At 31.9% G+C, this 20605-nt stretch overlaps 5 protein-coding genes and 1 long non-coding RNA gene across 7 annotated transcripts; 4 read left to right on the forward strand and 2 right to left on the reverse strand.

Annotated features, from left to right (window-relative positions):
- The first annotated feature begins 218 nt into the window (after window positions 1–218).
- On the forward strand, window positions 219–2487 carry LOC126265334 (odorant receptor 30a-like). The gene is made up of 5 exons (XM_049966414.1): window positions 219–1786; window positions 1839–1953; window positions 2005–2106; window positions 2157–2315; window positions 2366–2487. The coding sequence occupies exons 1-5, from the start codon at window positions 1029–1031 to the stop codon at window positions 2417–2419; spliced, it is 1188 nt and encodes a 395-aa protein (XP_049822371.1). The 5' UTR covers window positions 219–1028; the 3' UTR covers window positions 2420–2487.
- A 1477-nt stretch (window positions 2488–3964) lies between these two features.
- On the forward strand, window positions 3965–8217 carry LOC126265299 (uncharacterized). 2 transcript variants are annotated; one of them, XM_049966265.1, is made up of 3 exons: window positions 3965–4007; window positions 4058–4216; window positions 7893–8217. In XM_049966265.1, exons 1-3 carry the CDS (start codon window positions 3966–3968, stop codon window positions 8169–8171), a joined length of 480 nt encoding a protein of 159 aa, XP_049822222.1. In that variant the 5' UTR covers window position 3965; the 3' UTR covers window positions 8172–8217. The 2 variants fall into 2 exon arrangements, with proteins under 2 accessions (XP_049822222.1, XP_049822223.1); XM_049966266.1 differs by lacking the exon at window positions 7893–8217 and adding an exon at window positions 4269–4395.
- Window positions 4577–7489, forward strand: LOC126265298 (odorant receptor 30a-like). Its single transcript, XM_049966264.1, has 5 exons — window positions 4577–5308; window positions 5359–5479; window positions 5531–5632; window positions 5684–5842; window positions 5896–7489. Exons 1-5 carry the CDS (start codon window positions 4608–4610, stop codon window positions 5947–5949), a joined length of 1137 nt encoding a protein of 378 aa, XP_049822221.1. The 5' UTR covers window positions 4577–4607; the 3' UTR covers window positions 5950–7489.
- A 729-nt stretch (window positions 8218–8946) lies between the features above and the next one.
- On the reverse strand, window positions 8947–9762 carry LOC126265384 (mitotic spindle assembly checkpoint protein MAD2B-like). Its single transcript, XM_049966667.1, has 4 exons — window positions 9717–9762; window positions 9378–9666; window positions 9174–9330; window positions 8947–9111 (listed from the first exon to the last, which is right to left on the reverse strand). The coding sequence occupies exons 1-4, from the start codon at window positions 9736–9738 to the stop codon at window positions 8977–8979; spliced, it is 603 nt and encodes a 200-aa protein (XP_049822624.1). The 5' UTR covers window positions 9739–9762; the 3' UTR covers window positions 8947–8976.
- Window positions 9763–12525: 2763 nt separating this feature from the next.
- LOC109606794 (uncharacterized) lies at window positions 12526–17684 on the reverse strand. The gene is made up of 2 exons (XM_020023334.2): window positions 17503–17684; window positions 12526–14069 (listed from the first exon to the last, which is right to left on the reverse strand). The coding sequence occupies exon 2, from the start codon at window positions 13979–13981 to the stop codon at window positions 13352–13354; it is 630 nt and encodes a 209-aa protein (XP_019878893.2). The 5' UTR covers window positions 13982–14069; window positions 17503–17684; the 3' UTR covers window positions 12526–13351.
- A 300-nt stretch (window positions 17685–17984) lies between these two features.
- LOC126265355 (uncharacterized) lies at window positions 17985–20030 on the forward strand. The gene is made up of 2 exons (XR_007547858.1): window positions 17985–19081; window positions 19149–20030. It is a non-coding gene; the product is annotated as an uncharacterized LOC126265355 (long non-coding RNA).
- Window positions 20031–20605: the final 575 nt, after the last annotated feature.

Consider the following 20605-nt stretch of genomic DNA (forward strand, 5'->3'; position numbering starts at 1 on the left):
CATCAATTTTGGCGTTATCTCTTTCATTTACATTTATTTCCAGGGAATGCCAATCATACTTCTTTGTCAGGATAACAATGAGAATGAATACAATTGGTCTTTGTCATATTTTCGTTCATTATCAATATATTAATTGTTATATAACGACATATTATGTCTTGCCAGGTACTGAAGGTACTTCAATTTGTTAAATTAATAATATTCATATATTGTTTTGATTTATTTATTATTCATTAATTCTACACAATGTCTATATTCCATTGAATACATATGATCTTCAAAATTTAAATAACCACTCTGATTAACATTAAAAACTTCCTCGTTGGCTTCTTCCTTAGCACTCCCTCTGATTTTAGTCATCCACTTCTTCAGTCTGCCGAAAGTCTTCTTCCACTTACTTTTCCTTGTTTCCTCAACGAAAGAGTCATCAGCCAAAAGTCCTTGATTAAGAGGATTGTCATCGACCGAAGGACTTAGTTCATCAGATTGTTCCAAGCTTGTGACAAAATTAATGTTGCAAAAAGGTTGCTCTTTGGTATTTATATCATCTTCTAGATTGTCTTTGATTAATTTCGTATATTTTGGTTGTTTAGTTTTTTTATGAGGGTGTTTATTCTCATATTGTTCAACGTTAATATTCCAAACGGTGTCCATGGTTAAAGGTGAAGTGTTGCTACTGTTGTGTATTGAAAGTAATTTAAACGAAAATAAGAAGACCCCACCATTTATAGGTGTAACATTAAATTTTATACCTAAACTTCTATGAATATTAAAATTAAAGATAAAATCGCACCTGCAACTTTAAATCATGTATTTCTAAAAAATTAATCCCTCAATTAATATCGTGGCAGGTTGTGGGAGTTTTTATGGCATAAAATATTCATGGTTGGAACGGAATTTTTTACCCTTATAATTACCGATGTAATGAGGGAAGAATTTTTAAAAATACCTCGGTATATAATTAAAAACAATTTTAGAATGGCAGTTCATTAGCTTAGAATTTTTTTTGGTGGACGGATGCAGTAACCATGGGCAGAAAATACCACTTGTCGTTTTTTAACAAGGTAAAATGTGTATGTGGATTGAGCAGGCAGGACGAATTGCCCTATAAAAATCCGATTTTTGTCAAGTTGTACCCTCTCTGGGGGTACTTTTTCGCCTTCGCCTATCTCGGTAATTTTACGTTGTTGCTCATTCGTTTGTACCTCGAAATGAACAATCCCGTGGTCGTGGCGCAATCGTTGAGCTTCTCCTGCTTGTACGTGGTGACAATATTCAGTCTGAGGAAAATCCTGTCGAAAGAAGTGCAGGATTTGTTCACGTCGATTGAGACTATGGAGCAAGATTACCTCAAGAACGCCAACTCGAGGGTTAAGAAGGTTTTCGAGAAGTACATTGTGATTACTAATAAAACAGCTGCGGAAATATTTTACTTTACGTACGTTTTCTGTATTTGCCTCAGCTTGGAACATTCGAAATTATTAGAGGGTAGAAAGGAGTACGTCTATTTTCAATGGTTCCCTTTCAATCCTGACGACTATTATTGGTTTGTTTTATTCGATCAGTGCTTTTACTTAATGACGTGCTATTTGTATATGATGTACACCAAGTTTTCAGTCCTACATATATCAACCTACGTTTTGGCCAATATAAAAGTACTACAAACAATCATCACCGATTCGGAATATTATTCAAATTACATTAAAAATCTCGAGAACGTTTCTATAGATGAGGCAAGATATATTGTATTTTCCAAATTCGTTGTCCACCACAAAGATCTTATTCAGTAAGTATGGAAATACCATAAATATGGCCATGTTTACTTCGTTTATTTCTAGGTACGTATCAATGGTTCGAGAAAGGACAAGTACCTTCATCCTTTTAGATTTTATGCTGACTTCTTTCCAACTGGGAACAATATTGATTTCAGTTTTTGGTGGCATTGACGATCAGGTCTGTAAATTAACTCGTAATAACTTTCAGTCTTTCATTTAATAGTTTCAGAATGATACTATTTGGAATAAACTAGTACTGTTCTATTTTTTTGCCATAAACATCCACTGGATGTGGGCCTCATACTATTATGGAGATGAAGTTATTAATGAGGTGAGATTAACTTTAATAACTATTTTTGTATTTCATATATAAACTTACAGAGCATAAATATTGGTAAACTTATTTATACGGAATTAAACTGGTGGGAATACGACATTAAAACTCAAAAATGTCTAATGAACATAATACAGAAATCACAGCATCCACTGTCCTTGACAATTGGCCCTTTTACTGATTTAAGTCTGGCATCATTTTTAGCTGTAAGTCTTTAAATTATATAATTATTGTTTTATTAAATTTTGTTTTGCAGGCACTAAAAGCAACATTCTCATATATGACTTTCATGAGCAGTATTTATAAGTAAATATAAATCTCACACGTGTATTAATTATTGTTATGTAGTTGTTAATTAATAAAGTTTCAGCATTCAAATGTTCTTTAATTATTAAAAACCTATGAAAACATTAAATAATAAAAAAATTGGTTAAAAGTTAAGGTCAACAATGAAATCAATAGGTTGTTTTATAATTCCTTCATTTAAAAATTATAATAGCACAGTTAAATCATTGTCAACTATATTCTTAATTACAGAGTTTAGTAAATCATATAGTAGTGATAAAGCAATTTAATATGTAGTAATAATAAGTCAAGCCAAAAAATTAAAAACTTGTTATAAAATATGAAATAGTTCGTCCTGGGATTTAAAGGTCTGTTTTCCAGATTTCCTAATTACTATAAAATTGTTCGATATAAAATTATGGACATATAATTAAGGAAATTACAACTATAAAAAATTCATTGCCAAACATTTATGTTTATTTGCTAAAAGGTGCAGCAAATTTCTTCAGTAAATAGCCCAACTTTGTATGCTTAACATCTAAAAATGAAGAAGCAGTCCATCTTATCATACTTGAAGAAGTTGAAAATAGGTTGTGGTTTAGCTAGAGAAGATGAGTTGCCCTTTCACAACCGATTCTTTTTGATGGTCTACCAATTTTGGCGTTACCTATTTGCCCTGATTTTCGTTGGCAATTTTATTTTGTTGGTCATACGATTGGGTATCGAAATTAAAGACCCCATAATAGTTGGTCAGTCATTAAGCTATGCCTGCTTGTACGTCGTCATAATGTTTACCCTGAAGCAAATCTCCTCTGATGAGGTGCAGGATCTGTTCAAAACCATTGAAAAAGTGGAGCCAAATCATCTGGACAACCCCAACGAAAATATAAAAGAAATTTACATGAAGTACGTCAGGATAACAAAGAGACGTTCGTCTCAAATATTCAATTTTTGCTTTATATTTTGTGTGTTTTACACCGTGGAACATTCTAAAGTACTTGAAGGTGGACGGGAGTACATTTATTTCCAGTGGTTCCCTTTTAATACTGATGATTATTATTGGTTTGTCATAGTGAGCCAGTATATTTATTTGATGACCTGCTTAATTTACATGATGTACACCAAACTGTCAGTACTTCACATTTCTATGTACATATTGGCGAATTTGAAAATATTACAGACTGTTATTATAGACTCTGAGAACTATGCCAACAAATTAAGACTTTTAAACAACCTAACTGTAGGAGAAGCTAGATACGCAGTGTTCTCCTATTGTGTATCTGTTCACACAGAATTAATAAGGTAGTTAAACATATAAATTGTTCAGGAATCTTTAACTTAGCTATTTTTAGCTATGTCCAATCGGTTAGGGAGCGTACAAGTCTGTTCATCCTCTTGGACTTCATCTTGACTTCCTTTCAGCTGGGTACCATTCTTATTGCAATTGTAGGTGGTAATGAGGTATGTACTCTAAATTAAAATGTTTTCTCCCTACTTTTGAGTTATTTCAGAATGATACTATTTTGACAAAACTGTCACTGTTATACTTCTTTGCCCTTAATATACATTGGATGTCAGCTTCTTACTATTATGGGGAACAAGTCATTACTGAAGCAAGTATACACCCACTGAAAGTAAATTATAACTAAATTAAGTATTTTAGAGTTTAAATATTGGCAAAATTATTTACACCGAGTTAAAATGGTACGAATATGATGTTAGAACTCAAAAATGTCTACTGAGGATCATCCAGAGGTCTCAGACTCATTTGTCTTTGTGTATTGGACCTTTTACTGACCTATGTTTGGCCTCATTTTTAACTGTAAGTAATTTATGTTGATGTGGAGTGTGTGTTAACATTTTGTCGTTTGTAGGCAGTTAAAGCAATGTTTTCTTACATGACTTTTATGAAGAGTATTTATGAATGAATTGGTTAAATTGTTTTAGTGGTTTAGTTAATTTGTGTACATTGCAAACAAATAAAAACCCACACTCTTTAAAAATTTAGTATTTCCTTCAGCTAATTAAAAAATGAATACATGCAACTCGAAGAAGTCCCACCATTAATTAAGCAATCGATAATTGCATGCTTGCGCCTATAAAAGCACGTTTCCCACAAAATTGAATCATTCAGTGGTTACTGATTAACAATAATCATGGGTAGAAAATACCATCTGTCGTTTTTAAACAAAATAAAATACATCTGCGGATTGATGCGTCCACAAGAATTACCGTACCAAAACCAGCTCTTCTTCAAGGTGTACAAGGTTTGGGGATTTTTCTTTGCTTTTGCGTACCTCGGTAATTTCTCCTTGTTGCTCATACGGTTGTACAAGGAGATGCACAACCCCGTGGTTGTGGGGCAGTCGTTGAGTTTTTCCTGTTTGTATGTCGTGACGATATTCAGTTTGAAAAAGATTTTGTCCAAAGACGTCCAAGATTTGTATAGTTCGATCGAGACCAAAGAGCAGGAACATTTTAAACATTCCAACGGTAGGATAACTGAGGTTTTCGAGAAGTACATCAAAATAACCAACAGGACATCGGCGGAGATCTTTTATTTCACGTACGTGTTTTGTATTTGCCTAAGTCTGGAACACTCCAAGTTGTTGGAGGGTAGAAGGGAGTACGTTTATTTTCAGTGGTTTCCTTTCAATCCGGACAACTATTACTGGTTTGTTCTTTTCGATCAATGCTTCTATTTGATGACTTGCTTCTTGTACATGATGTATACGAAGTTTTCGGTACTACACATCTCTACATACGTGTTAGCTAATATTAAGGTACTACATACTATTATCCTTGATTCTGAACATTATGCAAATTACTTTCGAAAAAGAAACAACATTACTTTAGATCAGGCTAGATACTTGGTGTTTTCGAAATTCGTCGAGTATCACACTGATCTCATTCAGTAAGTACCTAAGTACCAATAGGGACATATTTACTTTATTGTAATTTCAGATATGTGGGCCTGGTTAGGGACCGCACTAGTACTTTTATATTATTAGATTTTATGTTAACGTCCTTTCAACTGGGGACAATATTGATCTCAGTTATTGGTGGAATTGATGTTGGAGACGAGGTTTGTACGTCTTCTCCACAAATTTTTATTCATTACATTTTATAATTTTAGAATGATACGATTTGGAATAAAGGTGTTTTGTTTTACTTCTTTGCTATCAACATTCATTGGATGTGGGCTTCATATTTTTACGCAGATGAAGTCATGAATGAGGTAACAAAGACATAATATTAATTTCAAATTTGTCATTTTAATGATTTTAAGAGCAAAAATATAGCAATTCTGTTGTACACAGAAATAAACTGGTGGGAATACGATATCAAAACTCAGCAATGCCTGGTGAATATCATTCAAAGAGCCCAAAGTCCATTGTCTTTAATGATTGGACCATTTGCTGATCTTTGTTTGGCTTCGTTTCTTGCTGTAAGATATTCAATTTGTTGAATGTGAGAGTTTAATTTTAAACATTTTTGTAGGCTCTCAAAGCTACGTTTTCTTATATGACTTTCATGAGCAGCATTTATAAGTAAACATAAATATCTCACACTATTGTTAAGTAGTTGTTCAGCATCCAACATTCTCAATTAATTTTTACACTATAGTTAGTTATTAATAAAAAATCACAGCATTATTACTTTATCTCTTTTAATTTTAACACTATTGGGATTAAGATAAATCATACCTGGCTGGTACATCTACCTACAATTGCAATAAAAGCAAATGCATTTTAGAATGCAATAATCAGAAACTTCTGTTATCTATTTGCATTACATCGAGTTAAACTTAACCATGGAAATTGATCAAGGAATCTCCGCCTCCCGTTACATCGAAGAAACCCAAGGCACCCCCATCTTGGTAAATACAACCCACTTGGAAAATACCAGATTAAAAAGAACCTCATCCATGGCCTCAATTGGGGAAATATCAGTTTACACAGATGACATTGAGTACGAGGATTGGCTATCTTATTTAAGACGTGGACATAACAAGTTAAGAGTCTATGGCACTGTAGATCCACACCCGGATATTGTCTGTGGACACTTGATTTCCTTCGAGGAAGACAGTTGGAACTACGAAGATGCCAGCACTGTAATTTTGGAGGAACCACTTAAGGTGGTACGATGCGAGACTACGATGATTAGTGTCAAAGAGAAGTTCAAAAACTTCGTGAAGAAGTTCAAAAAGGCGTTTGAGAAATGCTGGGTTACAATTGAAGACTGTGAAGAGACGTGTTATTGTCCAAAGAAGCATGGGGAGAGGTTTGTCACGTTGTGGTCCATTGAGGAACCGTTCAAAGTCAAGTACTGGATGTTTAAGAAATTAATTAAACAAAAATGATGGGGAAGGAGATTAATTTAATTAGTATGTAATAATATTGACTATAAGAGAAATATAATAATAAATGAAAATAAAATAAATATGAGTATATTATTTTTATATACAGGTAACATATGTTACCTACACTATGCAATATAAGGTGAGAACAATCATTGTTAATTCACTCTATGCTTACACAAGAATAGAACAGCCAAAATGGAATCAGCAAAGAACTTACTCACCAAAATGAAGGGAAGTTCGAAAAAGTACACAGTACCCAGCTCAACTGTTTCCAGATCGTCCTCCCCTTTGTCATTTAGAAACATAGACCTGTGCAAACAGGACGACAAGTACGAAAGTTGGACGTCCTCTTACAAAAAGGACGAAGCTGTGGATGCAAATGACAGTATTTTATTGTCCGGTAATTTGGAAGAAATTTCTGGAGACGTGGTGGAACACCAATTGCCTGATGGAAGACTGGAGCAGACTATCTTCAAGCAGAAGAAGGTCGCAAAAATTAAGAAGGTTGTGAAGAAGCTTTCTAAGAAATCACAAACTAAATATAAGGATCTGGTGAACAATGTGGAAGTATATTGTATGAAGGTTAAAAAATTTATGACAAATTCATCTGTACAAGACGATGAAGATGTGGAATCGATAGCAGATGATGGCTTTAGTCAGTGTTACTTAGACGGTTTTGATAAAGGACCAGTCTTGTGACTGGTTTATGTTCAGATATGTTGTTGTGGATTATTATATAAATAAAATCTGTATTGTTTTAATTGGATAACTTTTATTGGAAAGTATAGAAGTAAGTTGTATTATTATAATTATACAACTGTAAATTAGTATTTTAATTAATTGTTAAGTCAGTGCCAATGCTCATATACCTGTGTACCAATTTCTGTTTGGATAAACCCATCAATAAAAACATTGACAAAATGTGTTGATCTTGGAAAATTTCAACTGGTGTGAAAATTGTTAAAAGGTCGTCCAGGGTACCGACCATAGAGAACCTTATTTTGAAAATTTTAGACCAAGTCAAGTATGCATATTTAAGAAACTATTAAACCATAAAAATATTCTTGGAAATTATCACACTGTCACAACAGGTAGATACTAAGACAGGTACACTCACTCAGTTTGATTTTTGCAGTGGTTCAAGCAGTACCTAGTCGTGTGCATAATGGAAGTTGACAGTTTTTTAGAAAACAATTACCTAAATTTGGATGAACCAATGTACAATTTGTGGGTGTCAGCATTACATCAAGGAATACTGAAAAAGAAAAACACTATACACATCGGGAAGATTGACATAGTATCCGGAAATGGGACCAACTATTTGCGAGAAGTGACTAGTCTAACTTGTAAGACCAAAAGACGATATTCTTTAATGAAGAACTTGAAAAAAGTCTTTAAGAAAATGTTTAATTAATTTTTGTAAGGTGTGTATTTATTTGTATATAGTGTAAATTGTTGAATAAAATATATATTTATTATTAATAATATATAGTGTATTATTTATACCATATATTTAGTATTATTTCAATATATAACCACAATTTTTAATATATAAGGGAATCACAGACACATTTAGTTAATAATCTATAATTACAAAAGAATAGAACCATCAAAAAATGGAATTGGAAAATATTTTATTGACCAACATAAAAATAGCATTTACTTATATACACCTAAGTAGAAATAACTTCCAATATGAAGGTTTTATGAGGGAAATAGAGAAGTAAATACATTTTATTGTCTGGTAATTTTGAAGATATTATTGGGGACCTGGAAGAGCATATTGTTGCAATAAATTGACGTATACAAAAAAATAAAAGTACAAATTAACAATATTTGATGTTTATAAAAAATTTGAACTCAATATTGGGTATTTACAACTCTACTCACAACTCACATCTTCTGTTCATATTAAAAATCTGGGTTAAAATTAGATTTTGGTCCAAATTATCCCAAATTTTAAGAAATACATTCTTCAATTCTAATTATAATTAAGATTTTTATTTCATAGTAGATAATCTCTCTTCAAAAATATTAGAATATTTATAAAAAAATCTTTTAAAACTTATTTTAAGTGTGTACAAAATGAAAAATTAACAAAATTAGATGTTTTAGAAAATTTTGAACTTAATAACGGGTCCAAATATTTCCAAATTTTAAATATTAAAAAAGACATTCTTCTGTTCTAATTATGATTAAGATTTTTATTTCATAATTCTTTAATTATAAACGTCAGCAGATTTTTCCACATAAATTGATAAGTCCAGATAATCTCTCTTAATATTGTATACTGGAATTACATTTGATGTTTTAATACAGTTTTCATCGTTACTTATTTCAATCCAAGGGAAATTCTGCATCAAAAACATTAGAATATTTATAAATAATTCTTTTAAAACTCATTTCAAGTGTGTACCTCAAATGAAGGTTCTTCTGTAAAGTGGGATGGCGCAGTCATAATTCTAAGACTAAAATGAGCCTCATCAGGCAAAGGCAACAAGCGAAAGTTGGATGTGTGCAGCATCATAACAAATTCACCAAAGTATTTTCCCAAATTTGTACCGTAAGGATTCCTGTAATAGTTGCTGTAAAAACTGACACTTTGTATTTTGTTTCTTACTTGTCTATAAAGCACTTTAAATCCACAAATTCAAAAACGTATCTTTCGTACAGCAATTTATCTGTGTGGAAACAGATAAATAGTTTTTGCAAGTGCCCTTTTCTAATGTGATAGTCGACAGCTTTCAGAGATTCGTTGATATACTCGTTGATTTCTGTGTCGGTGCATCTGTAGACATTTATGCCATATCTACTAATTGGTCCGAAAATCGATTCCGGATATAATTTTCTACTATACAAAATACTGTGAATGACAACTTCGAAGAACTCACACAGTTCATTAGCTACAACTGAAACAAAACTCATTTTTAAAATAAAAAATGGAAGAAAAGAGACCCACCGTTGTTTGATGTTATTGACATCTTTCAATATTGTATTATGAGCTATTGACAACTTTCAAGATGTGTATTAATGTTTATATAGCAACCATTATTTTACTGACAATGGTTCTTTCATTCGAATTATTCCAGAATCTCATCAGGTGATATTAATAGTACATACATATTATTCTTTAGTGTTTATTAAAATATTTTTCAATTCAATATAAAACATTGATGGAATTCCTTCCTACATTACAATACATTACTTTAATTAATTTAATTTTTCAAATACAAAACATTATATGGAATATTGATTCCTCCTTCAATACAATACATTTTATTAATTAGTTATTAATTAATAAATATTTTTTCCAATACATCACTGGAATCATTTCTTTCCTTCAATACAATCCATTACTTTAATTAAATCCTTCGAGGTGTCACTTCATCTTGTGCTTCATTGATCCTGTTCTCTAAATGTAATTTCCATGAATTATAACTAACATTAAAATCGTCTTCCACTTCACTGTCACTATCACCGTCATCATTGCACCATTTATCCCAAAAATCATCGTCGACGGTTAGTTCAAGAGTAATCCAATGTTTGGACTTACACCCTGGTGCTTCCCCCTTTGGTTCGCCTCGTCTGCAACAAGTGTTGGTTCTTGGTTCTTGAATCTCTGAATCAGATGTATCATCTAACCCGATGGATGGGCAACAGTGTTTTCCATTCACTTGCATATCATTCCAACACTCATATCCAACCGATATTTCCAGTGTATTCCAATGATTTGAAGTACTTTGTGGTCCCCTCCCAACATCTTCCGTTTCCATGGTGGAGCAATGATGATTCTCGTTGTCATACTCAAAATTAAAATTGTATGTCTCATCGATGTTGAGGAACTGATTTTCCAGTCCCCACTTCCATGTTTCGTAGTCCTCCAAAAGGCTGTCCTCTGTTGATGAATCGCTAGATTCGCTATAATTGCTGGTGTAGTCCGTAGGTGTGTTTTGAACCGACTCGGTTGTAGCTGAGTCTGTTGTATATGCGATAGATTGTGATTCTTCCACAGCGATGCTTGGTACCAGCAAAAATTTGCAGGCGGCCACAACTTTGGTTATGCACTTATCGAAGAGATCCATGTTAGGTTTGTTGTTAATTGGTGTTGATTGATATGAAAATTTGTGTATATATTTCAATGCAGTATTACCTGAATATCAAGCAGTTGCAACCAGGTATAATTAATTGAAACTATATGTGATTAAATTATTACCTGTATGTATTGATTATTATTAATTTTGTGAATTAAATTAAATTAATCTAGTAATACCTAATATTGAACTCACAAAATGTTTAAACAACCTTATTGAGAATTTCTAAAAAAATAAATGTATATTTCTTGACCAAATTTTTGAAATGTATTTGAGCATATTCCTACTTATTAGAAGATTTTGTTATAAAATAGATTTAAAAAATTGTATTTAAGAGGAGTGAATGTTTATATTATTCACAATTTATTTTAATAATTACTTGTGATGTCATTGTAAAGACTTCAGAATTAGTCTATCGTCTTCCCTAAACTTATGAAATGTTTGTACTTGAGTATATTTTTACGTGTTCTTCCAGTTTTTTAGAAGAATTGTTAGACTTTGGAGTTAAAAAATTGTATTTAAGAGGTGTGATTGTTTATATAATCCACAATTTCTTCTAATAATTTCTTGAGATGTCATTGCATGATTTACAGACTTCAGAATTAGTCTGTCGTCTTTACTAAACTTATGAAATGTTTATACTTGAGCACATTTCTACGTGTTCTTCCAGTTTATCAGAAGACTTGTTACAAATTAGATTTAAAAAAAATTGTATTTAAGAGGAGGGAATGTTTATATAATTCACAATTTCTTTTAATAATTTCTTGTGATGTCATTGTATGATTTAAAGACTTCAGAATTAGTCTATCGTCTTCCCTAAACTTATGAAATGTTTGTACTTGAGTATATTTCTACGTGTTCTTCCAGTTTTTTAGAAGAATTGTTAAACGTTGGAGTTGTGAAATTGTATTTAAGAGGTGTGAATGTTTATATAACCCACAATTTCTTCTAATGATTTATTGTGATGTCACTGTAAGATTTAAAGACTTCAGAATTAGTCTATCGTCTTCCATAAACTTATGAAATGTTTGTACTTCAGTTTCTTTCTTTCAGTTTTCAGAAGAATTGTTACAAATTAGAAAATAAAATGTATTAAAAAAGTATGAATGTTAATATAATCTACAATTTCTCTTGTCATATCATTATATGATATAAACTTCAAAGTAAGTATAAGTTATTTTAGAAGAATTCTTATAAATTAGAGTAAAATATAATGTATTTAAAAGATGTGTGTTTGTTTATATAATCTACAATTTCTTTTTAAAATTTCTTAACCGTCATTATATGAGTCTTCATGTTAAGTGTATCGTCTTCCCCAAACTTATGTTTGTTTTGACAATAAATTGTCATTGTATTTTCAAATTAGAATTGAATAAAATGTGTATGTATGTGAATAAATGTTGGATTTGTTGTTTGTAACCTCTTTATGGCTCGAGGACTTTAAAGAAGAAACCTGTTACCACCTTGACAGATTTGAGTCTACAGTGTTCTGTAATTTTAATTACAGTTGCATAGTACAACTATAAGATGGCGATACGTGTATTAAATGGATTTTGAATTTATTTATTATTATATTATATATCCTATATATGTAATATATATATATAGTGTGTTTCTATATAATAATTCACTATGCAATTATTAGTAATAAAACATGTTTATAATTAATTATGATACTTTATTGTTCATATATTCGTATATTTCACCTTGGTTGGTGTTGAAAAACTGTTGGATTTTACCAATCCTTTCTTCCACTCTGAATATTCAAAATCCAAATTCATTCGTTCGTTAATTCTTCTAGCACAAATGTATTGTCTATCCTTTGTATCAGTTCTTAATTTGAACAATCTTCTTTCTACCGGAACTTGATGGAACTGTTCCATCGTATGACCTATATCTTCTTCTAAGGATGATCTAAACTTTTTATAAGGAACCTCATCATCTTCAATTTCTGTTCTGCCACGTTTTACAGATTGGCATTTTTCATAAGGTGGTTGGAAATAATCTCTACATAATTTCCAGATTTTTTGGACGATTACTGTTGAAGTCAATGCCATGGTGAACGTCTTGACAATGGTGTCGTTAATAGAATGAACTCACAATTTATAGCAATACTGTCAAGAAAATTAAGGATTTAAATTTTCTGTAGGTAAAAAATAGTCATATTAAGAATTTATCATTCATAAAATTAAAATCACCACTTCTGTTATAAAATTATTTACATTAATTCTAGGTTATTATTATGATAAAATGGTATGAATTTTTTAGAACAATTATAGATATGACCTATTCAAATTAAGCCCAAACTTTTTTTAATTGTGTTACATTATTCATACAGTATTTTACTGTTGTGTGTATAATGCCATATCTATTTTTGTTGCATGTGAGCATTTAATAATTAGAAAAGTCAGTTAAAACTAAAACTTTAATTTCTACGATAAACTTATTATAGTACGTGTATAGACAAATTAGCAATTAAATAAATACATTTGGTATAAAAAATTTAGTCAATCCCTCTGAGTATATCAGGCTTATTATCTATAACTCTCTTGACTGCACTGTAACAATTTGAGGTTCTGCTTTTAACAAAATCCACTGTGTCTCGGCCATCTAAATTTTTCTCCGCACTGTCGTGCTTCCTGGGGTTTTTTTTCACAATCATCTTGATTGCCTCCTTACAATGGCATTTCTTGAGCCCATTGTAACAGTCCTTGTCGTCGGAGTCCGCATTTTCCAACCAATTCTTGAACGTGTCGTCCAAATCCGAAAGGACCCTCTTCCCGATGCTGCACTGCTCCGAAACGTCTTCAAGCGTTTGCTGGCCGACATCTAGCAGTTCGGGTTCGACGAACGGCACCAGATTCCCGGAAATGATTCCGGGAGGTGGACGCCGCCTTCCTCGTAGCTTTATCTTGGTCGGCGGACACGACAGGTACTCGCACCACTTGAAGTAAATCGGATCGTTGTTCCTGGATTCGAAGTAGTCGAACGGATTCACTGCCTTGAGTTCCGGTGACGAGCTCCTTTGGTACGGATGTTGTTTTCTTTTTTCGTTGAGTTCTTCCGGTGGCTTAGATATCCGTAGCTTGGTTATTCTTGATATGTGCTTGGTGATCGGCTCTAGTAGGTCCATTTTGGTGCGACGTTGTCGAGTGTCGGACGAATTAGTTGCTAATCTCTTTTATACCACTTAAATCTAATTTCTAGGTATATTATTGGTTCTGCGGATTTAAGTATTAATGATTAGTTTACTGTGGCAATTAGCAATGGTCGTTCACAATCACAATGACAGTAATGTTAAACTTCAAAATATTGACACTTATTTAATGTAAAGTCAATGTACAAACGAATTTGACAATACCAACTTTCGGATTAAAATGTCTTGAAATATTTTAGTAAAATGGTAATTTAAGAATATATTAATTATTATAATATCAGATCAGACGTAATAATTAATATTAAAATTATTATCCATGAAACAAATTACAACTGGTACAATTTCTCCGAATATTGTTATAGCAATGAAAAACAGTGTTGGTATTATTTTGTTATAATTATATTTTATGTATAAATTTTTGATAATATAAATTGCTATTCAACGTGGTATTTGGTTTGTTGCTGAATTTTTGTCTGGTTCTGAAGTCAAATTTCATCGAAGTTGATTATATTGATATAAAACTTCAATTTTTTACTTTTATTATAATAAAATTATTGAAAATTAATATTAATTATATAAAATACTATAAAATTGATTTATTACATATTTTCTTAATGGATTATTCATAATATAAAATATACTATAAATATTTTTGTAATATTCTTTAAATTAGATTAAAATTCAACTATGTTTATTAAAGAATTATACAAAATCAAGTGTGATAATGTATAATATGACTCCAAGAATATTAATATAATTATTTTACAATTAAATATTTATAATAGATATACAGAAGAGTGGTTGTTATTATAGATAGGATTAATGTTGTTGTAGAATTTTTGTCTGGTTCTGAAGCCAAATTTCATCTGGGTTGATTACTTTGATATAAAATTTTTTTACTTTTATTACAATAAAATAATAAAATTATTAAAATAATCTTATTATTAGTTATTTAAGATACTATAAAATTGAGTTATTACATACTTTCTTACTGGATTATTCATAATATAAAAAACATTATAAATATTTTTGTAATATTTTTTACGTTACATTAAAATTCAACAATTTTTATTAAAGAATTATACAAAATCAAGTGTGACAATGTGTAATATGACTCTAAGAATATTAATAAGTTGTTGTTGAGGTTGTTATTATAGATTGGATTCATCCTGTTGTAGAAGATAATTTTTCTGAATCTACTGAAGACAGTGTGTGTGCATATATTTAAGGGCCAGAATCAAAGGACTAAAAGTTATTGTATAAAATATTTTGTATAAAAAGAACAAGTTATACAGTTTTTCCCAAATAATTTATTTGATGGTATTTTTGTCTGGTTCAGAAGTCACTAACCAATAATTAAATGATTATAAGAAGCAAAAGAGTGGTAAAAAATAATCAATTTAAATTCATAGAGGGCAATAAAAGACTATAAAGTAAAAAGTTGCTATAATTTTGCCAATTGAAAAATAAAAAATAATGTAATAAGATAAAAAACAATAAACATCCAATTCAAGTAATATAGCTCATATTTTTAATATAGTTGCTTAATTATGGCCACAGTAATATCACTAAATTACATTAATAAATTACATATGTAACGGATTTATTATTAACTAGTTTAATTCATTATTAAGAATTAAATAACAATTTTATAATAAAACAAGTTAATTTTTCTTGGCTGTAACGATTAAAGGACAAAAGAAGTTAAAAAGTTGGTACAGGTATCGCGTACATTCCTTCGGATTTTCGCATGTGAACCGGGAGAATCCTCTGGTGTTTAATGAAGTAGAGCCGGGCACCGCCGTAAATATTTGGTGGTGCCGCTTTTTGCCCATCGCAACCAGCAAAACAAAGGAGGACAGCGTCCGCAGTTATTCTGTGTATTTAATTAAAAAATCGCTCCACAATAAAGCCAATACACGTCGGGGATAATTGAGCGAAATTTAATTTAGTTTTTATGAAACGCGACAAGTCCACCTAAGTATAATGTTGTATCAGCTACAAGTTAATCGGCCGTCATTAAAGTAATTTAACCACAATTACGGCCAGTACGAAACATCTTTATCTGTTCACATAAGAACCCGGATCAATTCTGAGACCTTTTACCACTAATTGCTTTTAATGTGGATGTTTTGAATATACTAAATGGGAATTTTGTATTCACAGAAATGGTTAGCAAGTCTGGATTCATTTTGTCACCGTCCAACCTGGCCACGTCAAAATTGTGCAACGCGTTGATGTTTAATTCGGTTAATTATGTACATGAAGAATGCACTGCACCTTATTATAATATTTGCGATAGTGTATCGTGAAGCCTGCATTCTTAGCACATAAAATTTAATAACTCCACATTTGCATTTTATATTAAATAATAAATGCACGAGATAAGAAACCGTGTACTCTATCTGAGAATAAATTAAATAAATTGTACATTATAAAACTGTATATAAAATGATTACAAGCGAATTTATCGTCGAAATCTTATGAATAGCCCGTATCCAATTTCAAAATGAGACTTTAGTTTTTTACCTACATACAAGAATTACAACAATGAAGACGTCGGTCGATTTGATACAGATAAAAATGATAAATTGTCTTACGTATATTTAGTACCATATAAAGCCACAACAATATTATATTATCATCGTTTTAACTATGTGTTTTTGTTGTGGGGATTAGGGCAACAAAGGGACCTTATGTTGTACGTATTAAACCGGCGCCACCGTAGAAAATTGTAATGTAACTAGTTTTGAATGGGCCGCTTTTCATTATCAAACAGGCCTAACTTACTTTAAATTTCTACAATATTATTAAAGTTTCATACATTTTTGTAGGCGTCCAATAAATATAATGATAATGAGGGGTGGCCAGAGGAATAGCACAAAATTTAAGGATTTAATTCAAATTTTGTCCAGTCAGTATAAATTTTTTTGAGGTGCATTCATTTTTCTACTAATATAAGTTTTGATTCCAGATGTACTACAAAAACTTTGAACACGGTGAAGGAAAAGTTTTGATTTGGGGTTCCATTTCTTGGTATGGTATAAGACTACTTAGTAAAATGGATCGTTTTGTATATAGATACTTATGGAACAACATCTAGTCTCGATTAAAATACCAAAAAACATTAAATTTAGATGAATTGTGGTTGTTAATTGAAGGGTTGTAAAATTTAATTTCAAATGACCATTGCCGATATTTCATTGAATCTTTGTTTCACCCTTTACAAGCGATTGTAACGAATAAAATATTAACAATTTTGTTATGTGTACATAACCTGTCATGAATAAAGGGCCTGACAAATTTCAGATTTATTTCTCTGGCTACCACTGTATATCCTGCTCATTTGCATTTGACAAGTTGGAAAGCAGTTTAAAACATCACAAACTAGAAAAATCTTAAGAGATCCTAACTTTTACCTTCATTTTCAGATTTACTAAACAATTTCTATTAGGAAACTAGTTAAATTGACGGATTTAATTAGCGTTTTAACTCACCGCACATACATGAAGAAGTGGCTTCCTGAATACTTTTACACTTGTCACACACACAAAGTAATTAGAAACAACAGTAAAATTATTTATTTTAAAACACATGTTTGTTGTATATTCATTTGGACTACGAATGTTGCGATATATAAAAATGTTATGGAGTAAAATTGCATTAATTTATCCAATGCAAGCGTACCCGCGTCTAGTCAAAAATCAGACGTGTGATTCTCAGAATTTGCATGTGTGCAAATTGCATAACTTAAAATATGTATAGTTGGTTAATATTAATTTTAATACTTTTATTTTTATTTATTAAAAAATTAATTAAACAAACAGCAAACAGTTGCCTCAAGAGGAATATAAGTAAATTAAATAGATCAGCAGGAGTACTTAACAGGAATTTAGACGCTCTTCATATTGTTGGTGAAAACTCATGAACTATATAATTTTATGACGGCCAGCGGAGTTCGATAGGGACGCGTCTCGCGATTTTCTGCTGTGTTTCTTAGATATTTCTGTTGTATTTGTTGTGTAAATGCGTGGGTGTTTTATCTTATCTTTCGTATGACTGATTTGTGTGACTTTAACTCAGAATTTTAATGTATCCCGTCTACAATTCGGGTAAGATTTACTTTTATTATTAACAAATTTAAAATCACATGCCAAAATTATACCAAATTATTCTATTAGATAAGAAACGCAAACTTCTAATTAAATATAATCAAAATTATATTATTATATATATGTTAGCTTACGTCATCACCTTCACCGATGGACCGATGCGACGTGCTCACATCTATTTAGACTAGTTTTGTTTTATAAGCAAATCTGAAGTATTTGTTTACATTTAATATTCGGGGCAGTTCTTAAGAAAGAACCAGGCAGTCAAGCTTTAGATGTCGAGGGTTAAAGTACGTTTGTTGTAATAAAGCGTATTATTGTGAATTTAGTGTTTTAATCAAACTAAAAAGACAGATTAACAGTCGCTAATCTATCATCAGAAGTGGGATAAAGGATATCTTCTCGTGAATTATTTCCGGAAGAAAGGACCTAAAAAAAATATTTTTTTTTTTTTTTTGTGTTTCTTTGTGAACGAACAAACAATAGTGAAAAACACAAACGCGCAGTGAGTCCGAACGTTGTGAACATTACCGAAAGTGCATCGGAGAGAGACTAGCAGCAAGAAAGTAACAACAGATTCCAAAAACAAAACATGGAAATTTTATCGACAATGGCCAACGCCCAAACTACTCAAGCAACATTGAAGATGACTGCGCAGAAGGTTTAAGTGTGGCTGCAGCGCAGTTTCGACTTGTAAGATTTAGAAATTGCATTTGAGGAATATGATTTGAATTTGTCAGGAATGGACGAGTGGGTTACGAAAGAAATAAAAGAACAACCGAATGCCGTTTGATCTCATAAACTCTTCATCAAATTATCAGAGCGCCATCGTTAAAGCCCTTGGACCACTTAAAGACGATATTACGTTTGTTTATGTTGATGATGTGTTGTGCCCTGCTCGACCCATTCAAGAATGTCTTAAGAACTTAAGAAAGGACATTGACGCCCTTAAATATGCAAAAATGTAACTTTTTCCAAACATCTGTGAAATATTTAGGTGTGATCGAAAAAGAACTGGCTGGATATTTCAGACATCTTGTGAAAAACTTTACAACTTTAACAGCACCGATATCTGCATTGTTACGTGAGGGAAAATCTTTTGAATGGACATGTAAATGTGAAAATGTACGATTGACTTCTTATCCGATTTTCAACATTTTTGATCTGGAATTGTCAACCGAACTACATACAGAAGCAAGTTCGTTAGGATTAGATGTCGCTATTAGCTGTCGAATAGAGGAAAGTTGAAACCAAAGTATCACGGACCCTTTGAGGTAACGCATTGTTTACCTAATGAGAGGTACGCACTCCGAAGGATTGGCAGCCGAGGTAGAACTACAATAGCAGCGCATGAACAGTTACGAACCTGGCCAGATACAGAAATTCTATAAGGTATGATGGATATAGATTTATTTAATAAGATTGTGAATGTGTGTAAAGGTCCCTGCTTAGTAGGCTGTTTAAGGTCCCTGTGTATCAGGCTATATGTGAAGGTCCCTGCTTAGTAGGCTATGATTAAGGTCCCTGCTCGGCAGGCTATTTTTAAGGTCCCTGCGTCGCAGGCTATGTTTGAGGTCCCTACTTTGCAGGCTATGTTTAAGGTCCCTACTTTGCAGGCTATGTTTAAAGGTCCCTGCTCGGCAGGCTATTTTTAAGGTCCCTGCTCTGCAGGCTTAGATTGTTGTGTTCTGGGTCTGTGAGACAAGCGGGTAATAGACCTGGTAGTGGTTGAACCGCCTCTGAGCTCCTGGCTAGAATATGGTATCTTTTGATAGCACTTGAGAGACATGGGTGTAACAGACCTGTTGATGGTTGAGCCGCCTCTGTGCTTCTAGTGGTTGTTAACTGTGCCACATAACAGTCTATTTTGTTAAATGAAATAAGGTTTAGACTTAGTTCTTCGAATATATTTTGAGCTTGTACTGCTGTTATAATGTTTACAGATTACCGGTGTCAGGTGAATCTTTGCAAAACTGTGGAAGGGTCGAGGACGCCCCACATGTCAGGAAGGCCGTGTTAGCTTACGTCATCACCTTCACCGATGGACCGATGCGACGTGCTCACATCTATTTAGACTAGTTTTGTTTTATAAGCAAATCTGAAGTATTTGTTTACATTTAATATTCGGGGCAGTTCTTAAGAAAGAACCAGGCAGTCAAGCTTTAGATGTCGAGGGTTAAAGTACGTTTGTTGTAATAAAGCGTATTATTGTGAATTTAGTGTTTTAATCAAACTAAAAAGACAGATTAACAGTCGCTAATCTATCATATATTTTATTTAAAATAACTACACTGTTTTCTTTCGCCCAAAATATATATTTATTGAATAATTTATATATCTTTAAACAAAATTGTTAATAATTTGTTGGGTACTCTTTGTTCGTTATAACCACCTGTAAACGGTGAGGAAAGATTCTCTTTTTCATGAACTCTCTATATATATATATATATATATAAAACGGCCCATTTTACCAATAATTTTTTGTAAT

This window comes from Aethina tumida, chromosome 4 (assembly GCF_024364675.1).
Source record: "Aethina tumida isolate Nest 87 chromosome 4, icAetTumi1.1, whole genome shotgun sequence".
Lineage (NCBI taxonomy): Eukaryota > Metazoa > Arthropoda > Insecta > Coleoptera > Nitidulidae > Aethina > Aethina tumida.

What these genes read in the sequence shown, in the direction of transcription:
- LOC126265299 (XM_049966265.1), top strand. Translation starts at nt 3,966, where the DNA reads ATGTCAGCTTCTTACTATTATGGGGAACAAGTCATTACTGAA. An exon ending in GGGAACAAGTCATTACTGAA is followed by an intron (nt 4,008 to 4,057) that starts GCAAGTATACAC and finishes TAAGTATTTTAG; the next exon opens with AGTTTAAATATTGGCAAAAT. An exon ending in GTTTGGCCTCATTTTTAACT is followed by an intron (nt 4,217 to 7,892) that starts GTAAGTAATTTA and finishes TGATTTTTGCAG; the next exon opens with TGGTTCAAGCAGTACCTAGT.
- LOC126265384 (XM_049966667.1), bottom strand. Translation starts at nt 9,738, where the DNA reads ATGTCAATAACATCAAACAACG. An exon ending in GTCAATAACATCAAACAACG is followed by an intron (nt 9,667 to 9,716) that starts GTGGGTCTCTTT and finishes GTTTTGTTTCAG; the next exon opens with TTGTAGCTAATGAACTGTGT. An exon ending in CAGAAGAACCTTCATTTGAG is followed by an intron (nt 9,112 to 9,173) that starts GTACACACTTGA and finishes TTTTTGATGCAG; the next exon opens with AATTTCCCTTGGATTGAAAT.
- LOC126265334 (XM_049966414.1), top strand. Translation starts at nt 1,029, where the DNA reads ATGGGCAGAAAATACCACTTGTCGTTTTTTAACAAGGTAAAATGTGTA. An exon ending in CACCACAAAGATCTTATTCA is followed by an intron (nt 1,787 to 1,838) that starts GTAAGTATGGAA and finishes GTTTATTTCTAG; the next exon opens with GTACGTATCAATGGTTCGAG. An exon ending in GTCTGGCATCATTTTTAGCT is followed by an intron (nt 2,316 to 2,365) that starts GTAAGTCTTTAA and finishes TTTGTTTTGCAG; the next exon opens with GCACTAAAAGCAACATTCTC.
- LOC126265298 (XM_049966264.1), top strand. Translation starts at nt 4,608, where the DNA reads ATGCGTCCACAAGAATTACCGTACCAAAACCAGCTCTTCTTCAAGGTG. An exon ending in TATCACACTGATCTCATTCA is followed by an intron (nt 5,309 to 5,358) that starts GTAAGTACCTAA and finishes TTGTAATTTCAG; the next exon opens with ATATGTGGGCCTGGTTAGGG. An exon ending in GTTTGGCTTCGTTTCTTGCT is followed by an intron (nt 5,843 to 5,895) that starts GTAAGATATTCA and finishes ACATTTTTGTAG; the next exon opens with GCTCTCAAAGCTACGTTTTC.
- LOC109606794 (XM_020023334.2), bottom strand. Translation starts at nt 13,981, where the DNA reads ATGGACCTACTAGAGCCGATCACCAAGCACATATCAAGAATAACCAAG.